General features: G+C 38.2%; 1 protein-coding gene across 1 annotated transcript in view; it reads left to right on the top strand.

The window, feature by feature from the left end:
- The window catches only part of LOC106875432 (coiled-coil domain-containing protein 81), a 75,378-nt gene that overhangs the window by 21,445 nt on the left and 26,917 nt on the right, over window positions 1-27,016 (top strand). The window contains exons 6-7 of the mRNA XM_052973280.2: window positions 11,949-12,274; window positions 17,501-17,696. Of these exons, the coding sequence (XP_052829240.1) occupies window positions 11,949-12,274; window positions 17,501-17,696 (522 nt within the window). The remainder of the gene's footprint in view (window positions 1-11,948; window positions 12,275-17,500; window positions 17,697-27,016) is intronic.

Here is a 27,016-nt window from a genome sequence, read left to right on the forward strand (position 1 = left end):
CAATGTATGGTACCTTAGGCAAGTGTCTTCTACTACAGCCTCAAACTGACCAAAGCTTTCTGAATGAATTTGATAGACAGAAATTAAAAGAAGCCCGCTGTGTGCACATATGTGTGTATATATATATATATATATATATATAAATACACATATATATGTGTGTGTGTTTGTGTTTGTCTCCCACTACCACTCGAAGCCTTGTGAGTGGATTTGGTTGACAGAAAATGAAAGAAGCACATTGTATATACAGGGGTTGGACAAAATAATAGAAACACCTAACATCATAGCATCATAATTTTGAAATATCTATAAAACTGTCAAAAGCTTGTTTATTTTTATGTCTTTTGATTTATTATTAGTGTTGCTTAATATGTTTTGCTAAAATTGCTGTTTCTTTTCAGATATAATCAGAAAAAGGTAATTAAAATTCATTAAAATGACAGATCTATCAGACTTTCAAAGAGGTCAAATTGTTGGTGTTCATATGGCAGGTGCTAGCGTAATGAAAACAGCCAAAATGTTTGGTGTATCAAGAAGTATTGTCTCGAAAGTAATGATAGCCTTTGAGAAAGAGGGAAAAAACCTCCTTGTCGAAACAAAACTCTGGAAGAAAACCAAAACTTTCAGATAGGGACCGTCGGACTCTTACGTGAATTTTTAGAAAGGATCACAAAAATACAGCTCCCAAAATTACTACAGTGTTTAATGACCATCTCAAGAACCCAGTTTTCACAAAAACTGTTTGCTGGGAGCTGCACAAAGCGGGATTTCACGGGAGGGCTGCAATCAGAAAACCACTACTTTCAAAAACAAACGTTGCAAAGCTTTCAGAGTGGAGTAAAATCTACAGAATTGGTCCCTTGAGTCATCCATTACCCTATTTCTGACCACCAGCTGAGTATACGTGTGGAGACAGCCAAAAGAAGCATTTGACCCAGACTGCCTTCTTCCAACTGTTAAACATGGAGGAAGATCTATGATGATTTAGGGTGGGGGGCTATATCTTGGAAATCCGCCAACCCAATGGTTTCCCTTCATGGCAGAATTAATAGTCAAGAGCATTTTATCTAATCAAATTCATCCTATGTTTGTGGAACTGTTTCTGGAGGGAAACACAATCTTTCAGGATGATAATGCACCAATTCACACAGCTAAAGTTGTTACTAAATGGCATGAGGAACATTCTAGTGAAGTTCAACATCTTATCTGGCCACCACAATCCCCAGATCTCAATATCACTGAGCATTTATGGTGCATTTTAGAAAAACAAGTAAGGAGTCAATATCCTCCACCATTATCACTTCAAGAACTGGAGACTGTTTTAGCTGAAGAATGGACAAAAATTCCTTTGGAAACAATTCAAACTTTGTACGAGTCCATACCTCATAGAATTCAAGCTGTAATTACTGCCAAAGGTGGTCTACCTCATATTAAAATAAATTTGTTTGATATTTCAAGGTGATTCCATTATTTCATATACATATATATATATATAAATATATATATATATGCGTGTGTGTGTGTGTATATTTATGTGTGTCTTTGTGTCTGAGTTTGTACCTTCACCATCACTTGAGAACTGATGTTGGTGTCTTTATGCTTGTAACTTAGCAGTTTGGTCAAAGACACCGATAGAATGAGTACTAGGCTTACGAAGAATAGGCCCTGGGGTTGATTTCTTCAGCTAAAAAAACCCATTAAGGTGGTGCTCCAGCATGACCACAATTAAATGACTGCAACAAGTAAAAGAATAAAAAATATATATCTATCCACTGCTGTTAATGACATCAGCTGGAGACTATAACAGTAGCCATTGTAAGTGACTAGCTGTGAAATTGAACCTGTGACCATGTAAAGTGCAAAACAAACTCCTTAATCACATACCCATGCCTGCACTGCTTTGAATGAATTGTCTCAAACTATGTCACTATTACTCACAACCTCACTTCCCCCCCAGCTGTTTAAGTAATAAATCTGTGCCAGTAGGGGGTCCACAGCTTAATTGATTCACAGACAGAAAAGAAGAAAATAATATTTACTTTAAGGATTTTTTTTTTTATATCTTCCCAGATTGCTGTCATAATGTTTATTTAATCTAAGATAATTAGAGACAACTTGGAACACGCATTCAGTGCAAGTTGGAGTTTAGAGCTGTGGTGATAGTAGTTGTAGTATAGTGGCAGGTGGCTGTATTATTATTATTATTATTATTATCATTATTATTAAGGAGGTAAGCTGCCAGAATCATTAGCGTGCTTAGCAGTATTTTGTCTGTCTTTAATGTTCTGAGTTCAAATTCTGTTGAGGTCAGCTTTGCTTTTCGTCCTTTCGGGGTTGATTAAATAAGTACCAGTTATGTACTGAGGTCGATGTAATCGACTTACATCCCCCCACCCAAATTTCAGATCTTGCACCTATAGCAGAAAAGATTATTATTATTATTATTATTATTATTATTAAGACAGCAAGCTGGCAGAATTGTTAGCATGCTGGGCAAAATACCTAACGGCATTTCATCTGCCTTTATGTTCTCAGTTCAAATTCGTTGAGGTCAACTTTGCCTTTCCTTCTTTCGGAGGTCGATAATTAAAGTACCAGTGAAACACTGGGGTTGATGTAATCAACTAGTCCCCTCCCCAAAATTTCAGGCCTTTTGCCTTTAATAGAAAGGATTATTATTATTATTATCATTATCATTTTTAATAAGCCAGTGAGCTGGCAGAATCATATTTTGTCTGTGTTTACGTTCTGACTTCAAATTCCACTGAGGTCGACTTTACCTTTCATCTTCTCAGGGTCAATAAAATAAATACCAGTTGAACACTGGAGTTGATGAATTGACTTACCCCATCCCCTAAAATTGCTGGCCTTGCGCCAAAATTTGAAACCCTTATTATTATTAGAGTATTGGACAAAATGCTTTGATATTTGTCACAGTTTTTTTGCAAGGCTTGATAATATAAAGTACCAGTCAGTACTGTTACCCCAGTCAGTGCTTTTACAGGGATCAATAGTATCAGCTAATACCCCCAGTCCTAAAAATTATCAGTGAACATTCAAGCTGGATGAATTATCAGCACATAAGATAAAAAATATTAGTGGCATCTCTTTCGGCTCTTTATGTTCTGAGTTCAAATCCTGCCAAGGTTGGCATAGCTTTTCATTTTCCTTTTGTCAATAGAATAACATGCCAGTCAAGTACTGGTCCCCTTTCCTCAAAATTGCTGGCCTTATGCCAAAATTTGAGACCATTATTATAATTTTTATTGAGTGAGAGAGCAGCACATGCCATCAAAATGACACTGGGGTACAAATATATGAAGCTCAATATATTCATCATGACTACCCATCTGATAAGGGTACACCAAGCACATGCATCACAACCATAACCTTGCAGGTGGGGTTCAGTTAAAATTTCTTTAGGTCAAGTAACCCATCCTACTCAGAAAGTCCCTGAATAAGGGTTGTTTAAGGATTATAAACGAAACACCCATGTTTCCAGGGGTGAATTATTCAAACCCCAAAGAATTCCTCTCAGTATATGGCAATGATGCTCCCCTACTACTTCTGCTCTTGATCAGAGATGCACATATCATCAGCCACCAAGGGACATGCTTAACTGGTTTTGGTCAAACAACTGACAAGCTAATCTGTGGTATTGAGCAGGATATTTGCTGTAGCCCATCTTTTACACCAAGACAAAACATGCTCATAACACTTGCAATCAGTTAAGGTCAGAAGCCATGAGAGCCACTGTTTGGTACTGCATTAGGGCATTAATATTATTAGTCACCGCACCAGTGGAGCACTAACAGCACTGTCGAGCGTGTTCATTGTCAGAGCAGCTGTCTGGCTTCTGTGCTAGTGGCCCGTAAGTAGCACCATTTGAGCATAATCGTTACCAGCGTTGCCTTCTAACACTTGTGCTGGTGGCACGTTATAAAATCATTCGAGCGAGGTCATTGCCAGTGCCGCTGGACTGGCTCCCGTGCAAACACCTTTTTGAGCGTGGCTGTTGCCAGTACCATGTGACTGGCCCTCTTGCCAGTGGCACATAAAAGCACCCACTACACTCTCGGAGTGGTTGGCATTAGGAAGGGCATCCAGCTGTAGAAACTCTGCCAGATCAGACTGGAGCCTGGTGCAGCCTTCTGGCTTGCCAGTCCTCAGTCAAATCGTCCAACCCATGCTAGCATGGAAAGCGGACGTTAAACGATGATGATGATGACGATGATTATTATTATTATTATTATTATTGAGGTGGAGAGCTGGTAGAATCATTGGCATGCTAGATGAAAGGCCTAGTGGTATTTCGCCCGTCACTACATTCTGAGTTCAAATTCCACCAAGGTTGACTTTGCCTTTCATCCTTTTGGGATCGATAAATTAAGTATCAGTGAAACACTGGGGTCAATGTAATTGACTAGTCACCTTCCCCCAAATTTCAGGCTTTGTGTCTTTAGTAGTAAGGATTATTATTATTACTATTAAGGCAGTGAGTTGGCAGGATTGTTAGCATACTGAGCAAAATGCTTCACAACATTTTGTCTGTCTTTATGTTCTGAGTTCAAATTCTGCTGAGGTCAACTTTGCCTTTCATCCTTTCAGGATCGATAAATTAAGTACCAGTTGAGCACTGCAGTTGACTAGTCCTCCTCCCAAAATTTCAGGCCTAGTGCCTAGAGTGGAAATTCTTCTTCTTCTTCTTTTGTCCCAAGGAAACCCTTATCAAGTAAACCTAGTTTAGAGGCTTTCCAGTTGTGATCATTACATATGTTCATTATCCATTTCATATATATAGCTATGTTCATTATTCATTTACCAACCCCAGACAAGACAGGCTTCACAAATAAATACCTCTTCAGATCTCATAATCCTACACTACCAAACCAAGTATATAGGCACAGGCGTGGCTGTGTGGTAAGAAGCCTGTGAGTGGATTTGGTAGATGGAAACTGAAAGAAGCCTGTCATTTATATATATATATATATATATATATATATATGTATTTGCCTAAGGTGTCACACAGTTGGACTGAACCTGGAACCATGTGGTTGGGAAGCATAATATTTTGCTTAAGCATTGTGATGCTAATAACCTAGTGTTAATAACCTGATATAAAGCTTAGTACTTATTCTTTCTGTCTCTTTTGCTGAACTGCTAAGTCACGGGGATGTAAACACACCAACACCAGTTGTCAAATGGTGATGGGAGACAAACACATACACAAAGACACACACACACATAGATATATGCATATACATACGATGGGCTTCTTTCAGTTTCCTTCTACCAAATCCACTCACAAGACTCTGGTCAGCTTGAAGCTATAGTAGAAGACACTTGCCCAAGGTGCCACAGAGTGGGACTGAACCTGGAACCATGTGGTTGAGAAGCGTAATATTTTGCTTAGGCATTGTAATGCTACTAACCTAGTGTTAGTAACCTGATATAAATGAAAATGTTTACCTAAATAATTAGCTCTGATGAAGCTATAAGATGATACTCGAGCACTCAGCTATGAGTGCATTGCACCTTATAGCAGAAACAACTGTTAGCTAATGAAGTTTGCTACATAGTTGTTTATTTACTTTGTCATCCCAATTTGTTATATATATATTTATATATATGTGTTTGTGTTTGTTTTGTTCCCATGGTTTTTCGTTCAGTGGTTTGCGAAAAATGATTGTTAAAATAAGTACCTGGCTTTGAAAATAAAAATAAATACTGGGGTTGATTTGTTCAATTAAACCCATCAAAGTGATGTCTCAGCATGGTCACAGTTTAATGAGTGAAACAAACAGAAGACAAAAGATAAGATGCCATATGCTACTGGTTCTTTGCATGGCCTATCTATAGATATACATTATTGTGCTGAGTTGCCTGATGTATTATTCATGTGGTGTATAAACAAATGTCACGACTGCTTGGTGATGTCAATGTGAAGACGCACACAGAATCAGACAGACACACACATGGACATACACACATACATGAATATATACATGTGTACATAGAGGCATATGTATGTACATACATATATTACATATACATATACACATACTTACAATTATGCATGCATACTAGACTAACAGTTTAAAAAGGTTTTCCCCGGTCTAAGAAAAGTCTCTCTCTTGATATACATATGCATACATATCTTGAGATATGTATGTATGTATCATCATCATCGTTTAACGTCCGCTTTCCATGCTAGCATGGGTTGGACGATTTGACTGAGGACTGGTGAAACCGGATGGCAACACCAGGCTCCAATCTAATTTGGCAGAGTTTCTACAGCTGGATGCCCTTCCTAACGCCAACCACTCCGAGAGTGTAGTGGGTGCTTTTACGTGTCACCCGCACGAAGGCCAGTCAGGCGGTACTGGCAACGGCCACGCTCGAAATGGTGTCTTTTATGTGCCACCCGCACAAAAGCCAGTCCAGGGGCACTGGCAATGATCTCGCTCGAAAACCCTACGAAGGCCAGTCAGGCGGCACTGGCAACGGTCACGCTCAAAATGGTGCATCTTATGTGCCACCCGCACAAGAGCCAGTCCAGGGGCACTGGCAACGATCTCACTTGGCTTGCCGGGTCTTCTCACGCACAGCACATATATTATATATATATATATATATATATATATATGCATAGTGGCTTTGTGGTAAGTAGCTTGTTTACCAACCACATGGTTCTGGGTTCAGTCCCACTGCGTGGCACCTTGGGTAAGTGTCTTCTACTATAGCCTTAGGCTGACCAAAGCCTTGTGAGTGGATTTGGTAGATGGAAACTGAAAGAAGCGTGTCGTATATATATATATATATATATATATATATATGTATGTATGTGTGTGTATATGTTTGTGTGTCTGTGTTTGTCCCCGGTTTGGCAAAAGAGACCGATAGAATAAGTACTAGGCTTACAAAGAATAAGTTCTGGGGTCGATTTGCTCAACTAAAGGCGGTGCTCCAGCATGGCTGCAGTCAAATGACTGAGACAAGTAAAAGAGTATATATATATATATATATCATCATCATCGTTTAACGTCCGCTTTCCATGCTAGCATGGGTTGGATGATTTGACTGAGGACTGTTGAACCAGATGGCTACACCAAGCTTATATATATATAAATTGTCAGTAGCTCATATGTCTGAAGAAGAAGCATTAGAGCAGTAATGTATTTTTTAATTTTTTTTAGGAAAGACAACAAGCAGGCAGAAATGTTTGCACTTTGGGTGAAATGCTTAGTGGTATTTCGTCTGTCTTTACTTTTCGAGTTCAGATTCCGCCGAGGTCAACTTTGCCTTTCATCCTTTCGGGGTTGAAAAATTAAGTACTAGTTGCGTATTGGGGGTGGTCAATCTAATCTCCAGATAAGATGCCATATGCTACTGGTTCTTTGCATGGCCTATCTATAGATATACATTATTGTGCTGAGTTGCCTGATGTATTATTCATGTGGTGTATAAACAAATGTCACGACTGCTTGGTGATGTCAATGTGAAGACACACAGAGAATCAGACAGACACACACATTGACATACACACATACATGAATATATACATGTGTACATGTGCCTAGAGTAGAAAAGAATATGTTGTTTTTTTTTATTTTAGGAAAGGAAAAGCAATGAGCTGGCAGAAACATTAACATGCTGGGTAAAATGCGTAGCTGTATTTCGTTTGTCTTTACGTTCTGAGTTCTGATTCCACCGATGTTGACTTTGCCTTTCATCCTTTCGGGGTCAATAAATTAAGAACCAGTTGTGTACTGGGTCGATCTAATCAACTGGCCCCCTCCCCCTCCCCCCAAATTTCAGGCCTCATGCCTAGAGTGGAAATGAATATATTTTTTAGGAAGTTAAAACTTATGGCTGGTCAGTCACTCTATGACTGGCCATAACTTTTAATTTCTTCATATATATATATATATATATATATATATATATTGGGTTGTCTTGAAAGTTTGTGCCGATTTATAGTAGTTTACCTTTCGACTTATTTGCCATGAAACCACCTCAATTCTTGGAAGGTGGGTATTTTCAAGTTAAAGGAAAGATGGAGATGCATTGTGCAACAAAATGGTTCATATTTGGTTGATTAAAAATGTAATGGCGAGTATTTATTGACCTTTTTCTTTCCTTTAAAAATCGGCATAAACTTTCTGGACAATCCAATACACACACACACAGACACACACAAACACACACATATGCACACACACATATATACACACGTACAACTATCTGTATGATATCTCTCGCTATCTCTCTCTCTCTCTTTTTCTATCTATCTATCTATCTATCTATATATATACATATACTAGGTTGAATCAAAAGCTTTTTAGGATTTTCACTGTTGATTTTTTTTATTTTCAGATACAACATATAAACATTAATTGTTTATTCTTTGCTTTATATCCTAGTGTTGGATATATAATTTAACGAAGCAGTCGATTCTTAGACTGGGTGTTGTGTTGTGTTCTTGAGCAAAGCACTTCATTTCATGTTGATCTGTAATCATTTTGTCATCTTACAGGTGGCACCCATTTCACTTGTACTGGTAATGTCGATTTGGTGGAGAGAGTGAGCTAACATACAACACAAACATTTGATCACTATAAACAAATCATCTGTGTGGTTGTTTAGTAAGAAATTGTCGAACCCTCATACGGCGTCTAATGATGGGAGAGTCTATCATATATATATGCACACACACACACACACACACACACACACACACTTTGTAAAAAGTGGGTTTTTGACATTTTGAGCATAGCTCTTCATCAGGAAGGAAAAAGGGAAAAGTCCAAAGACTGTTGCTGCTATGATGTCAGATATGTTATTAGTGTTTTTAGTACTAGTGGTGGTGGTGGTGGTGGAGGTGGTGATGGTGATGGTGATAATGGTTGACATGTTTTTGTTGTTGGTGGTGGTGGTTGCATTGGTATCAACTTTGATGGTGGTGGTGGTATTCCTGTTTGTGGAGATGTTGATATAATGTTGTAGTTGTTGCTGAGCATTGTGGTGTTAATGGGATGTAGAGAGTGATAGCGGTGATGTTGGTAGTGGTGGTCATGGTGGCAGCAGTAGTTATGGCGGTGTTGGTGGTTCTGCTACTGTTGCTACTGCTGCTGCTGCTGATGATGATGCTAGCAATGATGATGGTTGGTGTTATTATTTTAGAGATGATACTGGAGATAGATAATCGCTTCAGATTCACATCCAGCAGGATTTAACTATTTGTCTATTTACAGCTCCCTATCACAGACCCCCTAACCTTGTCTTTTTGACTCTCTCCCCCCCCAGTTATTTCCAACTCCTTCCTCCCTCTCTTTTCCTCCTTCTCTCCCTCCTTCTCTCCCTTCCTCTCTCCCTCATGTCTTTTTTTCCCCAATCTGTCTCTCTGACACTCCCACAAACTTCATCCATTCATCTACTCCACCCACCCTGCCTATCTATCTGTCTGTCTGTCTGTCTGTCTGCCTGCCTGTCTGAATGCCTATCCATCTATATATCTGTCTGTCTGCTGTCAGTTAGTCTGTTTATGTATGTATGTATGTATCAATCCATCTACCTGTCTGTCTCTATCTATCTATCTATCTATAGGTCCATTCATCCATCCATCCATCCATATTACAGTTACCACAATTTATAGTTAGTTAACCCTCTACCACCTACACCCCATAGCAGGGGGCTCTCTACTGAGTGAAGCAAAGTAAAGGGTTTCAGTCAGGAGTTGTTGGTTTAATCTGAGACAAATCAAAGCTTGACTGATTAAGGTGAAACTAAGCTGTATGTAATCTAAGCTATTGTTTTAAGAAACAAGTCATAATTTTAAACAAGAAAACAAAAGTAAATGGATGGCCTGTTGGTGAAGTTTGAGGTGATGTTATTGTAAAAATTGATTTTGAACTGGGGGGTGGGGTATAGTAATTAAAAAGGTGAAAAACTGGATGTTTTATATTCCTTTCTCCCAGCATAATCACCATCATCAACAGACATTCACACAGACACACACACACACATTTCTCCCCCTCCCCATACATGTGCACACATGGTCTAACCATATGGTTTCATTCCTAACCACATGGTTTTGGGTTCAGTCCCACTGCATGGCACTTTGGGCAAACATCTACTACTATAGCTCTGGGTGGATCAAAGTCTTATGTGGATTTAGTAGATGGAAACTGCAAGAAGCCCATAGAATATCATCACCATCATCATTCTTAAATGTCCGTTTTCCATACTGGCATGGGTTAAATGGTTTGATTGGAACTGGTAAGCTGGAGAGCCGCACCAGGCTCCTGTTGTCTGTTTTGGCTTGGTTTCTATGGCTTTCCTAATGCCCTTCCTAATGCCAACCGCTTTGTGTGATGGGTGCTTTAACATCACATCGGCACAGGACTCTTACCTTCCGATCTTCTTCATCAGCAGGAGCAACCTTGACACTTCTGCAGACCTTCTTATATATATATATATATATGTGTGTTAAATAAAATGAAACAACAAAGCCAAGGCTGTGTGGAATTTTCAAGATTTTTATAAAGAGAAAGTTAGTCTTACATCTGTTTCTGGGATATTAGGGATATTCCTTCTTCCCTTCATACTTCTTATTTCCATCTTTTTCCAAAATAACTCCTTATATTGAACTCTACTATTTCCTTCTATTTAACTCTCTCACATCATCTCTGATGAAGGAATATCCCTAATATCCCAGAAACAGCTGTAAGACTAACTTTCTCTTTATAAATGTCCGCAAAATTCCACACAGCCTTGGCTTTGTTGTCTCATTTTATTTAACATATACAGTGGTTGGCGTTAGGAAGGACATCCAGCTGTAGAAACTGTACCAAATCAGATTGGAGTCCTCAGTCAAATAGTCCAACCCATGCTAGCATGGAAAGCGGACGTTCAACGATGATGATGAATGATGATGCTCATACAAGACCTGTATTAGACCCCTCACTCATTACCGAACGGAGAGTTTAACTACGGTCCTTCCATAGCACTTACATAGCCTTACTTGCCACCTTAGGTCTTCTGGATACCAATAATTATCTCTCTCTCTCTCTCTCTCTCTCTCTTTCTCTCTCTCTCTCTCTCTCTCTCTCTCTCTCTCTCTCTCTCTCTCACACACACATATATAGGTGTAGGAGTTGCTGTGTGGTAAGTAGCTTGCTTATGAATCGAATGGTTCCAGGTTCAGTCCCACAGCATGGCACTTTGGGCAAGTGTCTTCTACTATAGCCTTGGGCCGACCAAAGCCTTGTGAGTGGATTTGGTAGACGGAAACTGAAAGAAGCCTGTCGTATGTATGTATATATATATATATATATATATATATATATATATATATGTATGTGTTTGTATATGTTTGTATGTCTGTGTTTGTCCCCCCAACATCGCTTGACAACTGATGGTGGTGTGTTTACGTCCCCCATAACTTAGCGGTCATTAAAAAGTGATGATGGTGATGGAGATGATATAAACAAGACAGGCTCGCACTCAGTTTCCACCAATCAAATTAACTTACAAGGCATTGGTTTCAATTCCTGGACCAGGTGATACATTATGTTCTTGAGCAAAAAACTGCATTTCACATTGGACCAGTCCATTCAGCTGGCAAAAATGAGTAATCCTGCAATGGACTGGCATCCCATTCAGATGGGGAATTTATATGCCATGGAAACAAGAAAACTGGCCCTTATGAGTTCGCATGACTCGAGTAGGTATTTTTACCTTTACCTTTACCACATACTTGCAAAGCAGGTTTCTTAACCATGCAGCCATATCTGTAAAACACTAATAGAATATAGTTCTATCAGGGGTAGAAGCCACAGATTTGTTTGATATTTACTTAATGTGACTAAATCAAGGTTTAAATACCAACAGGTATGTGTTACAGGTCTTTAAAATATCTATTTTTATTACTTCTGTTTATCCTAAAGTTCTTTGAAAGCTGCTGAAAGTCCCTGTCAGATGAACCAAGTTCTTGAAGAAAATTTCGAAGAGAATGTTCCGGAAGCTTTACCTGAAGAACCACTTGTCACAGATGATGGATTAGATGAAAATCCTTTTGTTCCTGCTTTAGAGCTTAACCAGGTCAATGTCATTGACAATGTTCCTGCTGAAAACACACCTGTCCACAGTCCACCTGCAGAATTCACCCCTGTTGCAGATGTAGCGACTAATGTCATAATTGAAAATGTGATGAGAACAAACTTTGAGAGGAACACAGGAGCGGGGATTTTGATAACTGGTCAAAACATCACCAGTAAGTGTTATCTCCTTTTGTTATTTGACATTTTCCCTATTTTCCTTTCAGTGTAGTATTTTGATCCTTGTGAAATTAAATATCAGAACATGCTCATAACTGGTTTGATATTATAAAGAATCGAGGATTTATCATCTATGTCTTAGCTATTTCCATTATCAAAGACAAGAATGAAGGCAGCAAGTTGGCAGAATTGTTAGCACACTGGGCAAAATGCTCAAAAGCGTTTCTTTTGGCTTTACATTCATCATCATCATTGTCATTTAACGTCCGCTTTCCATGCTAGCATGGGTTGGACGATTTGACTGAGGACTGGTGAAACCAGATGGTTAAATTCTGATGAGGTCAGCTTTGTCTTTCATCCTTTCGGTGGCAATAAAATAAGTACCAGCTGAGCACTGGGGATGATGTAATTGACTAGCCCCCTCCCAACAAAATTTCTGGCCTTGTGCTCATAGTAGAAAGAATTAATAATGATGAATAATGATGAGAAAATTCAAGTCAATGAGGGTTCTTCTGCGTGGTTATCTGGCCAGGTCAATGTAGCTGCCATATATTCTCATGTGTTTTTCTCCATCACAACATAGGAATGAGAAAGGAAGGGGTGATGGCAAACTGGTGGGATGGTGAACATTCAACTTTGAAAAGAAAAATCATCTCTGTGTGAGTATATATATGTATGTGTGTGCGTGTACAAGGGAAGTATGTGAACATTGCCAAGAGTATTAATTTGATTTACCATCCATATTTATGTATAAAATACTACAATTATCCGTCACTTTTGATGGCACGGGGCCAGCTGGCAGAATCACTTGCATGGCAGGCAAAATACTTAGTGGCATTTTGTCTGCCTTTATATTCTGAGTTCAAATTCTGCTGGGGTCGATGAAACTGATTTACTCCTTCCCCCAAAACTGCTGGCCTTGTGCCAAAATTTGAAACTAATATTTAAGGTAGTATACTGACATGTTGGACAAAATGCTTGTGGAATTTCTTCTGGCTGTTTATGTTCTGCGTTCAAAGTACTGCTGTGGTTGTCTTTGCATTCCATCCTTTTGGAGCCAATAAAATAAGTCACAGTGCAGTACTGGGATTGATGTAATCAGCTTTCCACTACCCCTGGAACTGCTGGCTCTGTGCTAAAATTAGAAAGGATTCTTATCTTCAATACAGAGACCACAGGTTTAAAATTCTGATCCTAGTGTAGAGATATGATGGAAACAGACAAATTTTGGTGGTGGAAGCTATCAGCAGAAGAAGAAAGACAAATGAGAAATGGGAAGAAGTGATGAGGTTAGTCATAATCTAGAATACTGAGACTTAAAGAAAGGATGATGAGAAATGTATTGTTTTAAATGGCAGACATATTAACTTATAGCAGCATAGGAAATTGAATATTAAAACAATGATGATGATGATGGTGTTGATGATGATGACGACGACGACTACAACAATGATATTGATGACAAAGACAATAATGTTGATGATGCTAATGATGTTGTTGAGTTTTTTTATTTGCCACAAGGGAGATAAAGGAGAGGACATTACAAGAAATAAAAATTACAAAAACAAACACATACAAATAAAAAAATAGGGTTTTATGTATGATAGGTTATGAAAAAAAAAAAAGAAGAGAAAAATAGAACTTTTAGCAAACTCTTTAGAAAGCAGTACTTCCTTTGGTACTTTCATCTTCTTCCTTAAATGAATTTTCAAGAAGTTGATGAGGAATTAGTTGAAGAAGAAAATGTCTGTGTTCAGTCCTTTCAATCTTGTCCACCATACAATCTTCTTTACCTCAGCCGCTAGAAAGAGGAAGCTATCTTTTGTTCCTAGCCAAATGAGGGAAACAAGCTGATCCACTTGATAACTTTGATTGATAAATAACTGGATCTGCTGACATCAATCCACAAATTTGTAATGCTCAATCATTGAACAATGCATGCAGAATATATTGTTTTTTGCTTTGTGCATATCTTGTGTGTACCTGGTATTTTTATAATAGTAGGGTTTATCCTTTCTACCTATCTGTCTAGCCAGGCAACTTGTCTGGACTAATGCAACTCTTCCATGCCAAGTGTTGCTATCTTTCATAACAGTCTTCATATCCGTAACTTAATATCCGGTGCCTTCTGTAAGTTTTTTGATATATGTTCTTAGTCTGCTAATACTTGTATGTCCATTCATGAGTTTCCAGAGAAGGAGGTCAATGGATATTTCATCCTTGTTTCTCCAGCATTGTCCTGCATAATACGTTCTTCTTTCTCTGATCACCAAGATGATGGTAGGAAAACTGCCATACAGTTACAACAGTTGAATTCAACTCCATGTTTGGCCACAAGGAAATCATAACTTGATCACGTGTGCAAACACAATTTCCATCCAGTCAATGGCTTGTGTTCATATGATAGTCTAGCAGTATGACTTGGACTTTCTGTGGATAGAACCTTCAAACACAGCGCATTTTAGAACAGAAAGGACAGTGGATTCAGTCCTTGGTGGAGTTTGCTCTTGATTCATCTGTTCTCATAGCTATATATTCAACCTGATATGATAAATGAAGAAACATGCCATAACAAAATGGCAACAAGAATTTGCATTGACGTGTAAAAATTAGCCTGAATGTTGAATTTCTGATGAAGATCTCCTTCTCTTGTAATATATGTCAATATAAAATTTACTCTTCTTGTATTGCATGAACACTGTTGTATTGATGTAGCAATAAATAATGTTTAAATACTGACAAAAATTTTTCTTCATGACTGTGCCACACAGTCACTGTTTTGTAAGAAAGATTGAAAACTGCATGAAGCATTCTTGTGTGTGTACCATCAAGCTAGAGTTCAGTGTTCATACTGAAGAGCCATACAGAAGTACTGATTCAATGACTGCTTTGAAGAAACTTACCTCTCTTCATGTTGTCAGGAAGAAAGGATTTCAACATAATTTTGTATCTGTTGAAGCCACTCCATGCTTCTGTAATTCTTACCTGGACCTGCTTGTCTTTTGAAAAGAATTATCTTACATAGGTAATATTCTTTGGTAGCACTACCAGGGCAAGGATTTCTAGAAGTTTTCCATCTTGTCAATGCCTAATCTCCCTTAGATTGTTGTTATTCTTGCCTACCATTGACTGTTTATAGCAGTGGTCTTCAACCATTTTTTGCACAACAGATCACTTTCACGCAAGACAATTTTTCCACAGATTGGGGAATCACACACATAATTAAACCCAATAAAGTGCATAATATATAATTTAATTATCTATTTCAAATTTTGGCTCAAGCTCAGTAAGTTCAGGGGAGGCGGGGGCTTGTTGATTACATCGGCCCCCAGTTCTCAATTCATACTTATTTTATTGATTCCAAAAGGATGAAAGGCAAAGTCAACCTCACTGGAATTTGAACTCAGAATGAAAAGATGAATGAAATACTGCTAAGCATTTTGTCCAGTGAGTTAATGACTCTACCAGCTTGCTGCCTTAATATATAATTTATATATATATATATATATATATATATATATATATATATATATATATATATATATATATATATATATATATACATACATACATACATACATACGCATATATATATATATATATATATATACATACATATGCATATATATATATATATATATATATATATATATATATATATATCTCATTCCAGGGTGAAAAACTAGAGGTAGTCGATAGCTTCCGCTATCTGGGCGACCAAGTTAGTAGTGGGGGTGGGTGCGCTGAAAGTGTAGCTGCTAGAATAAGAATAGCCTGGGCAAAGTTTAGAGAGCTCTTACCCCTGCTGGCGACAAAGGGACTCTCACTCAGAGTAAAAGGCAGACTGTATGACGCATGCGTACGAACAGCCATGCTACATGGCAGTGAAACATGGGCTGTAACTGCTGAGGACATACGTAAGCTCGCAAGGAATGAAGCCAGTATGCTCCGTTGGATGTGTAATGTCAATCTGAATACCCGTCAGAGTGTAAGTATCTTGAGAGAAAAGCTGAACATTAGAAGCATCAGTTGTGGTGTGCAAGAGAGACGATTGCGCTGGTATGGACATGTGGTGAAAATGGATGAGGATAGCTGCGTGAAAAAGTGCCACACCCTAACAGTTGAGGGAACCCGTGGAAGAGGTAGGCCCAGGAAGACCTGGGCTGAGGTGGTGAGGCAAGACCTTCGTACATTGGGCCTCACCGAGGCGATGACTACTGACCGAGACCTTTGGAAATGTGCTGTGCGTGAGAAGACCCGGCAAGCCAAGTAAGATCGTTGCCAGTGCCCCTGGACTGGGTCTTGTGCGGGTGGCACATGAGATGCACCATTTTGAGCGTGGCCGTTGCCAGTACCGCCTGACTGGCTCCCGTAGGATTTTCGAGTGAGATCGTTGCCAGTGCCCCTGAACTGGCTTGTGCGGGTGGCACATAAAAGACACCATTTCGAGCGTGGCTGTTTTCGTGCGGGTGACACGTAAAAGCACCCACTACACTCTCTGAGTGGTTGGCGTTAGGAAGGGCATCCAGCTGTAGAAACTCTGCCAAATTAGATTGGAGCCTGGTGTTGCCATCCGGTTTCACCAGTCCTCAGTCAAATCGTCCAACCCATGCTAGCATGGAAAGCGGACGTTAAACGATGATGATGATGATATATATATATACATATATACACATACATATATATGTGTATATACATACACACACACATAGAAATGCTTTCAGTTTCCATCTACCAAATCCAGTCGCAAGGCTTTGGTCAGTCTGGGTTTATAACAGGAGACACTCACTCAAAGTTCCACACAGTGGGACTGAACTTGGAACCATGAGGTTGGGAAGCAAGTTTCTTACCACACAGTCATGCCCGTGCCTATGGCAAAAGATTCTGCAAATTCACCATCACCATCATCAATATCATCATCATCATCACCCTTTAACGTCCATTTTCCATGCTGGCATGGGTTGGGCAGTTTGAGCAGATCTGGCAAGCTGGAGAGCTGCACTAGGTTCCAGTCTGATTTGGCTTGGTTTCTATGACTGGATGCCCTTGCTAACACCGACCACTTTACAGGGTGTGCTGAGTGCTTCTGACGTGGCACCCCCCCCCCAAACCAAACCATTAGAAGTAAACTTACAAACAAAGTATAACACAGCAGTCAAACCTCAGTTTCTCCATCCAGACTTCAAAACATTGTAAAACATCTATTATTTTTCTTTTTGTAGATCCTGATATGTCTCACAGAACTGATGAAAATGAGAATTTTTCTAACCGAAGTGTTTATTCATTGGAAGATACTTCAACAAAAGCACAATATGGTAAACCAAACTTTGCAAAGGAAGCACACACTGAAGCATTTAACAATTGCTTCCCAGTGTTAGAAAAATCTCGATCTGCTGGGTCTTTAAATCGTACAAGAAGGTAAGTTTCTGATCTTTTATCTTCCATCTGTTTCAGCCATTGGATTGTGGTCATGCTGGGTCACTGCCTCAAAGGGTTGCAGTCAAACAAACTGCCCCCAGTACACTTATTTTTAAGTCTGGTACTTATTCTATATTCTATTGGTACTCCTTTGCTGAAATGCTAAGTTACAAGAATGTAAACAAACCAACACTGATTGTCAGGCAATGGAGTGGCAAACAAACACACACACACACACACACACACACACACACACACACACACACACATATATCATCATCATTTAACATTCGTTGTCCAAGCTGGCATGGGTTGGATATATATATGTATATATATATATATATATATATATATATATATACTAGCAATAATACCCATCATTGATCGGGTAATTACTCTTACTATTTCTTGGGCCAAGAAGCTAGAAAAATGGGTATTTCATATAGAAGAATACCTTTATGGAATCCAGTTGATTGTGATGGCACTGAAAAGTCTGTAGGTCAAGTGGAACATCCATTTATCACTGTTCTTTTTGATGTTTGAATAGGCGGTGTGCCAAAGGAGAATTGAAAGATTCAGTTTGAATGTGAATGAAACTAAAAGAATAGCTATATCATATAGAAGAATAGCTTTCCAGAATCCAGGTGATTGTGTGATGGCACTGAGAAGGCCACAGGTGAAGTGAATGACCCATGTGTCATGGTTTTTTTTTTACATTTGAATAGGCCATATACCCAAGGAGAATTGAAAGATTCAGTTTTGAATGTGAACCAGGGTGAGACTACGAGTAGAAATTTAGTTTTACTCATCCTGTATGTGTGTATTATATAAGAGAAAAACATGTAATAATTGAAGTAGAAGAAAGATGGATTTCAGCAATTTTTAGTGTTTGGCTTTGTGGTCTTTGTAGGTTCTCTCTGATTGGTGAGATTGATGCAGTCAAGGCACAGCCTAAATACTTTTAGGTGAAATAACGCAAATGAAGAGAGATTGGCAACTGGTCAACTTTAGAAGTTACACCAGGTAGACAAAAATTTGGAAGTGATGGACAAAATGTAAACACACACACACACACACACACACACACACACACACACACAAGACAACAAAAGTTGTGTATAGTGAACAAGATGCCAAAAAAAAAAACCGGAAAAGGAAAAGAGGTAGACAAGAACTGGCAAGGCCAGGGGCTGCACCAATTTCCATAGTCTGACTTGGTTTGGTTTTTACAGCTGGATGCCCTTTCTAACACCAATCACTTTATGGAGAATACTGGTTGTTTTTTTACCTGGCACTATCACCAGTGCTTTTTACGTGGCACTAGCACCATTGCTTTTTATGTGGCACCAGCAACCACACCAGTGCTTTTTTATGTGGTACCTTGGTTATAGGATACCAGTACTGTTTTGGTGGGTAGGTCTTTTTGAGTACAGCAATGCAGTATACATCTCAGTACTCTGTAATCTCCTTTGTAAGGCTCAGCATTTTGAGTGAATTGAGTTTTGAGCAAAATGACATTCACTCGACCATGCTTGTCCAAGCTTGTATGGATTGGATGGAATTTATTAAGGCAGGTTTTCTATAGTTGGATGTCCCTACTTATCTCCAACCCTCACTTGTTTTTAAGCAAGCTAATATTTCCCCATGGTCACACCTGTTGTCACAGAATATCGGAAATGAATGACAATTAATATGTGACAATCATTTACATCTATCTTGTGATGTCAAGATAAGGAGACAGACATACACACACACACACTCTCTCTCTCTCTCTCTTACGTATGGAACCTCTTTCCCAAAATAGGCTTCCTTTCAGTTCTGTCAACCAAATATATTCACATGGCTTTGGATGGTTCAGAGCTAAAGTAGAAGACACTTACCCAAGGTGCCATGCAGTGGGACTGAACCCAGAACTATATGGTTGGAAAGCACACTTCTCAACCATACAGCTATATATATTGCTTCATGTTTAAGAATTTATATTTGCTTGTATTTGTGTGTGTGTGTAATATGTTATATAAATCAGCAAGTGTTGAGAGGAATCAGCTTGGATGAAGAGTGAAATATTTATTCTGTAATGAGTATAACATAGCTATTTTCTGCCAATCTATCAAGTTTCCTGTAAAAAGCAAACCCATGCAGGGCTGCTTCTTCAAACAGATCTGATGAATGTGGGATAACCACTAATTCTTTGTGGTATCATGGTTATCTCACATTCATCAGATCTGTTTGATTATCAAATGAATTATTGAAGCTGGCTACGCCAGGAAATCTCACATAAGAAGAAAATACATGAGAAAATATGAGACCAAGCTCATTTTATTACTGAGAGAAAATGTATGACTGAAGAACTATAACTCTGTAAATTACTCAGATTCTCTCCCCATATGCTATGAAATGAGATTAGAAATTGAAAAATTGGTCTGAAAAATAGATCTAATAATGATTTCTTTATCTTTTAATAATGATTCAAAAATTGAAAACGTCAGTCAAATGAATATATCAGGTCATTAAGAATGAAATGTCCAATTTTTTTATACACCAAGTTTGACAGTCATTAACTCTAATGTACTGACAATTCTTTGTTTTACAACATTGAAGAGTTACATCACCACTTTTCGAAATGTAATTCATGGTGTCTGATTATATTGTGAGTTTTCTCTTCTAAATCAATTTTTGTGAACCCATGGATAGATAAAAATTCGTGTTGTTTCTGAATATGACTTCCGTCGTGAAACCAATGCCTCCCAGACAGCTCAAAACATTAATGAGGTGTTTGGTGAAGATGTGGCGAATGAATGCCCTGTACGTCAATGGTTTGAGAAGTTCTGGTCTGGTGACTTTACTCTTGAAAATCAGCCCTGCAGTAGACATGAGACCAAGGTGGATAATGATGAGCTGGAAACTGTAGTGGAAGCGGATACATCTCAAACTATGCCTGAGTTAGCAGCAAGGTTTGATGTTTCGATTCCAAGTGTATTGGACCATCTGAAACAAATCGGCTAGGTAAAGAAGCTGGACAAATGGGTACTACATGAAGTGAACGAGCATCAAATGACATGTCGTCTTGAAACTTGCTGTTCTTTGCTGTCACAGCATAAAAGTGAACCATTTTTGCATCGTATTGTTACTTGTGCTGAAAAATGGATTCTTTTCAACAATTGCAAGCGTTCTGCACGGTGGTTAGATAGAGACAAAGTGCCAAAAAACAATCCAAAAAGGAATATTCACTAAAAAAAAAAAAAAAAAATGATGTGTGTTTGGTGGTTCAGCGCTGGTGTCATCCACTACAGCTTCATGAGATCTAGTAGGTCAATTACAGCGGACGTATACATCAACCAACTGGATGAAATGATAACTGAACTTGCAATTAAACAAGTGAAGTTGGTCAATAGAGACAGGCCAATTCTCTTGCATGGCAATGCTCGACCACATGTTGCATAGAGAACGCTACTCAAGTTACATGAACTGAACTTGGAAGTACTCTGTCATGCACCATATTCACCAAACCTTGCACCAACTGACTATCACATTTTCCAGGCAATAGACAACTTTTTGGAAGGTAAAAATTTCAAATCTGAAGAAGATGCCAAAACAGCCTTACGTGATTTCATCACCTCTTGCTCTTCAGAATTCTTCATTGCCAGCATAAATAAGCTATTGATAAAATGGCAAAATTGTGTTGATAATTTAGGTGTATACTTTGATTAACTACACTGCTTTTTGTTGAGATAAATAAAATACATTTCCAGTTCAAAATCGGACATTAATGACCTGATAATATACTGTCTGTCCACTTGACCTCATTGTTTGTGTACTGTAAGCAATAAAGTTTGAGCAAAGGCATTTCAGCTCCAGATTATAAACCTGTTTCGTGGAATGGGTAAAAGAAGGAATTTGAAGAAACAGAAGAGGAAGGGGAAAGGGAAACATAAGAAAAGAGGAAAAAAAAGAAAGAACATAAGATGAAGAAAGAAAACTGAACATGTAAGAAGTTTCCCTTCATAGTAGGGTGGTTCTTGATGATGTTTTGTAGTTCAATTGCTGTGCTTTCCAGTTTGTTAGTATGTCTCTGCCTATTCGAGGACATCTTGTAAACATTTCATTTTTAAAGCCAAGACAGGTATTAGAATAAATTTTGTACAATTTGTGCCCAATCAAAGTTTGCATGTTATAATTCTATACATGTATGTCTTTGGTCTCTTGAATAATTTCCATCTGACGTCCAGTTTTTTAATCCTTCAACGAGTGTATATGTCACATTAATATTGGATGTTCTTGTCCAGGTGATTGAATGACAGCAAGTAGTAATAGAATCTTTGCTTAAATTGATCATAATATAAAGCTTTCCTCCAACGTTAAGTTCGGTGTGGTAGGGGATGACCTCTGTTTCACATAAAACTAATGTAATGTTACATGGCCTTAAGTGTATTTTATCTTTCAATATGAACACCCTCAGTCTTTTGCTAAATATGATTTTCATTCATAATATCAAATGAAAGAATCCTGATGACTACATTCCCGTGCGTTGGCCTATGGCACATATATTTCTTCTCTATAATGAAATGAGTTTGGCCTTCTACTTCCTTGGGCTTCCTCTTAATAGAATTTTACAGAGTAGCCATGTTGAATAATATATTTGTTATCCAGACCTGACAAATGTAGGACACACACACGCACGCACGCACGCACGCACGCACGCACGCGCGCACACACACACACACACACACACACACACACACACACACACACACACACACACAGAGGACAAATAAAACCTCATTTCCTGCTTTTATGTGGAGTCTGGGTGTGGCTTGGAATGGATTACTCCTATTTATATGTATTCCAATAACTCATGTAACAAGCAATTTGGTTAGTGAACAGGATTCTAGAATAGATCAGTGTCATATATAGAGGCCCCACCATATATATATATATATATATATATATATATATATATATATAAATTCAATAATAGGGTGAATTCTTTTACAAGAATTTATCAAGTAGCTAGTGTGAAAAAAACCTCATAAGGGAAAAAATCCATCATTTATTCCCGAAATATATATATATATATATATATATATATATATATTCTTTTCTTTTATTTGTTTCAGTCATTTGACTGCAGTCTTTTAGTTGCAAAAATCGACCCCAGGACTTATTCTTTGTATGTCTGGTACTTATTCTCTTGGTCTCTCTTGTTGAACCGCTAATTTACGGAGACATAAACGCACCAACATCGGTTGTCAAGTGATGGTACGGGGTGGGTGACACAGACACAAAGACACACACATATGAATATATATATATGACAGGCTTCTTTCAGTTTCTGTCTACCAAATCTACTCACAAGGATTTCGTCAGCCTGAGGCTATTGTAGGACACACTTACCCAAGGTATCATGCAGTGGGACTGAACCCAGAACCATGTGGTTGGGAAGCAAAATTCCTACCACACAGTCACGCCTGCACCATCCATATAGCTACATCTATATATTATTAAAAATGAACTTCAATGTTACACTGCCAAACTGGGGCATATTGGGAAAATACTATAAATTAAGGTTCCCCTGAAATGTGAATACAAACGGAACCAAATATACATACATACATACATACATATATACATACATTCATACATACATATATATATATATATATATATATATATATATATATATGTATGTATGAATGTATATATATATATATATATATGTATGTATGTATTTGTGTGTCTGTGTTTGTCCCCTACCATCGCTTGACATCAATGTTGGTCCGTTTACGTCTTCGTAACTTAGAGGTTCAGTGAAAGAGATCGATAGAATAAGTACTAGGCTTACAAAGAATAAGTTCTGGGGTCGATTTGTTTGACTAAAGTCGGTGCTCCAGCGTGGCCGAAGTCAAATGACTGAAACAAGTAAAAGAAAGAATATGTATATATCTACATGTGTATGTGTCTTTGTGTCTGTGTTTGTCCCCAACCACAGCTTAACAACCGGTGTTGGTGTGTTTACGTCACCTTAACTTAGCAGTTCGGCAAAAGAACCCAATAGAATAAACCAAGCTTAAAAAATGTCCTAGGGTTGATTTGATTAAAAACCCTTCAATGTGGTGCCTAAGCATGGCCACAGTCAAACGACTGAAACATGTAAAAGATAATATATATATTCTTTACTTTTACTCTTTTACTTGTTTGAGCCAGTTGATTGCGGCCATGCTGGGGCAGTGCCTTGAAGTGTTATAGTCGAACAAATCAACCTCAGGACTTATTTTTTTATAGCCTAGTACTTATTCTATCAATATCTTTTTGCTGAATCACCGAGTTATGAGGATGTAAACACACCAACACTGGTTGTGAAGCAGTGATTGTCGGGGGACAATAAAGTGCTTTATTGGTGTGAAACCAATGGTCTCTCTGACAGTCTTCTAAATATACTACTGCTCTAATGTTTTAGAGTGTGCTTCTCTCTCGGATATATGAACTACTGACTGATATAAATATATATATATATATATATATATATATATATATATATATATATATATATGTATGTATGTATGTATGTATATATATATATATATATATATGTCAGGTCGCTCTTCAGTGCTACTGGTAACATGTAATCCAGTACAACCTGTTGCATGGTCGGGTCGTCGGCGACTAAACTGGCAACCCCACCAGGCTTGCTTGGTGAGGAGGGTGTTGTTGGACACCCTGCAGGACGAAAAATAAGACCTGTCAAAGGGCGGATGAACTCCTGAGCAGTCAACGACCATCCAACAAAATGTCTGTAAATATGTATATATATATATATGTATGGGTGTGTATATGTGTGTGAATGTCTGTAAATATGTATATATGAATAATTTTAATTTTATATATATACTATTTTTTATCTTTTATATTTTATTTATATATATATATATATTTTTATTATTTATTTATTTATTTAATTTTTTTATTTTTATTTTATTTTTATTTTTTTATTTTTTTATTTATTTTATTTTATTTATTTATTTTTTTTGATGAGCTGCTCCACATCGGTCACCGGAGTGATATTTGATCACTTTACAGAGTGTCTGAGTGTCGGTTAGGTGTCTGGAATGGGACGGCTTACCTCATGGGCAGGTAGAAGCTCTTTAACCTTGGTTGGTAATCTACCTAGGAGAAGGAAATCTCCGAAATAAAACCTGAGGCCTTGGAAATTCCTGGTTTTGTCAATTCTCTTGTCACACCGGTGAAAGTCTTCTTGGGCTAATAAGTGGGGGTAGTGCAGTGCAAGCTACACCCACTAAAAATTATTCATCTGCACAGGTACTTCCTGTACTCCAAATCTTAGTAAAATCATTCAATTGGTTGGTTGGCAGAAACCTAAAAATGCACCTGTAACTTATTTTAAAATGTCTGAAACAAATTCAGTAAATGGCAAAAAAGGCTTGGGAACATCAGGGGAACAGGTCTGGCCCAGCAGGTGTCCCAGTGTATAACAGGCTGGACCCGGTCGTCATTCTGCCACTGTGGTCAAACAGTCCTCAAGAAAAAGTAAAAATAAACATCGTTTGAATTTTGGCTGTTGGAATGTGCGCACACTTCTTGATGATAATTTCACGAAGAGGCCAGAAAGGCATACCGCACTTATTGCATGTGAGCTAAAGAAATATTCCCTTGATATAGTTGCTCTCTCTGAAACTCGTCTCTCTGGTGAGGGTCAAGTAATGGAATCTGCTTATGGATATACTATCTTCTGGAAAGGCCTACCTAAGGGTCAGCGTAGAGAATCTGGTGTTGGGTTTGCTCTCAAGAATACATTAGTGTCCTCCATTGCAGAGCTTCCAAGTGGTATATCTGACCGGATCATGTCATGCCGTATCAAACTGACAAAAGGTAGGTTTCTTACCGTTGTCAGTATTTATGCACCAACAATGTCCCATTCTGAGGAAACTGGGACAGTTTTATGACAATCTAGCAAGATTATTGAGGAAAGTACCAATTTCTGACAAGCTGGTCATTTTGGGAGATTTCAATGCAAGAGTTGGAAGGGACTATGTTTCATGGCCTGTTTTAGGTCGACATGGGATTGGAAAATGCAATAGAAATGGAGTAGCTCTTTTGACGTTTTGTACTGAGAATGATCTGGTTGTCACCAACACTCTGTTTAAGCAGAAAAATAAATATAAAACCACTTGGATGCACCCAAGATCTAAGCACTGGCATCTCATAGATTATATTTTGATTAGGAAATGTGATATGAAAGACGTTTCTAGCGTTCGGGTCATGAGAGGGGCAGAGAGCTGAACTGACCATCATCTACTGCGTGGCAAAATAGATTTTTCGATAAAACCTAAAAACCGACAGTCTGGTCCTAAGATACCCAAAAAGTTAAACGTTGCAAACTTTAAATTATCAAGCAACTTGCAAAGATTCCACGACGCTATAGAAAGTATTAATCTTGACCCAAACAATTTATGGGAAGATTTCAAAACAAAAGTATTTCAGGCTGCAAGTTCGTCAGTGGGATTTAAATCTCATAAATCCAGAGATTGGTTCTCAGATAGATCAGCAGAAATTCATGATCTACTTTTAGAAAAACAAAACTTAGGCAATACACTGCTCTCTCAGTCATTGAATCCCAACTCAAATGAAACTTACAGAAAGCTGAAAAGGAGGGTGCAAACTGCTCTAAGAAAAATTAAACAGGAATGGTGGAATGATAGGGCAAAAGGGGCACAAGAAGCAGCTGATAGAAATGATGCCAGTTGTTTGTATTCTTATGTTAGGGAGGTATATGGTCCAAAATCTTCTTCAGTAGCTCCAGTGAGAACAGAAGATGGATGTTTTCTTCTGACTGACACCGCTTCTATTCATAAGCGTTGGGTAGAACATTTCTCTGCACTTTTGAATAGACCATCATCCGTTAATATGAGGACGATAGAAAAAATTGAACAACTTCCAGTTATAGAAGAGATGGCATCTGAACCAACTCTAAATGACATTTATTTAGCTATGAATAAGCTGAATAACAACAAGTCTCCAGGATCTGATGGAATCTGTGCAGAAGTCTTGAAATATGGGGGTGACAAAATGATGGAACTCTTAAATATTTTAATTTGTCACTGTTGGAGAAGTGAGAAAGTGCCTCAAGACTGGATTGATGCCATTCTTGTCTCCTTATATAAATCGGGGCCAAAGGATCTGTGTGGTAATTTTCGTGGGATTTCCCTTTTGTCTGTGGTTGGAAAGGTGCTCGCCCGCATTTTGTTAGAACGTTTAAATACCTTTATAGTTCCAAGTATGGTGTCTGAGTCTCAGTGTGGTTT

Source organism: Octopus bimaculoides, chromosome 15 (assembly GCF_046866305.1).
Source record: "Octopus bimaculoides isolate indiv1 chromosome 15, ASM4686630v1, whole genome shotgun sequence".
Taxonomy (NCBI): Eukaryota; Metazoa; Mollusca; class Cephalopoda; order Octopoda; family Octopodidae; genus Octopus; species Octopus bimaculoides.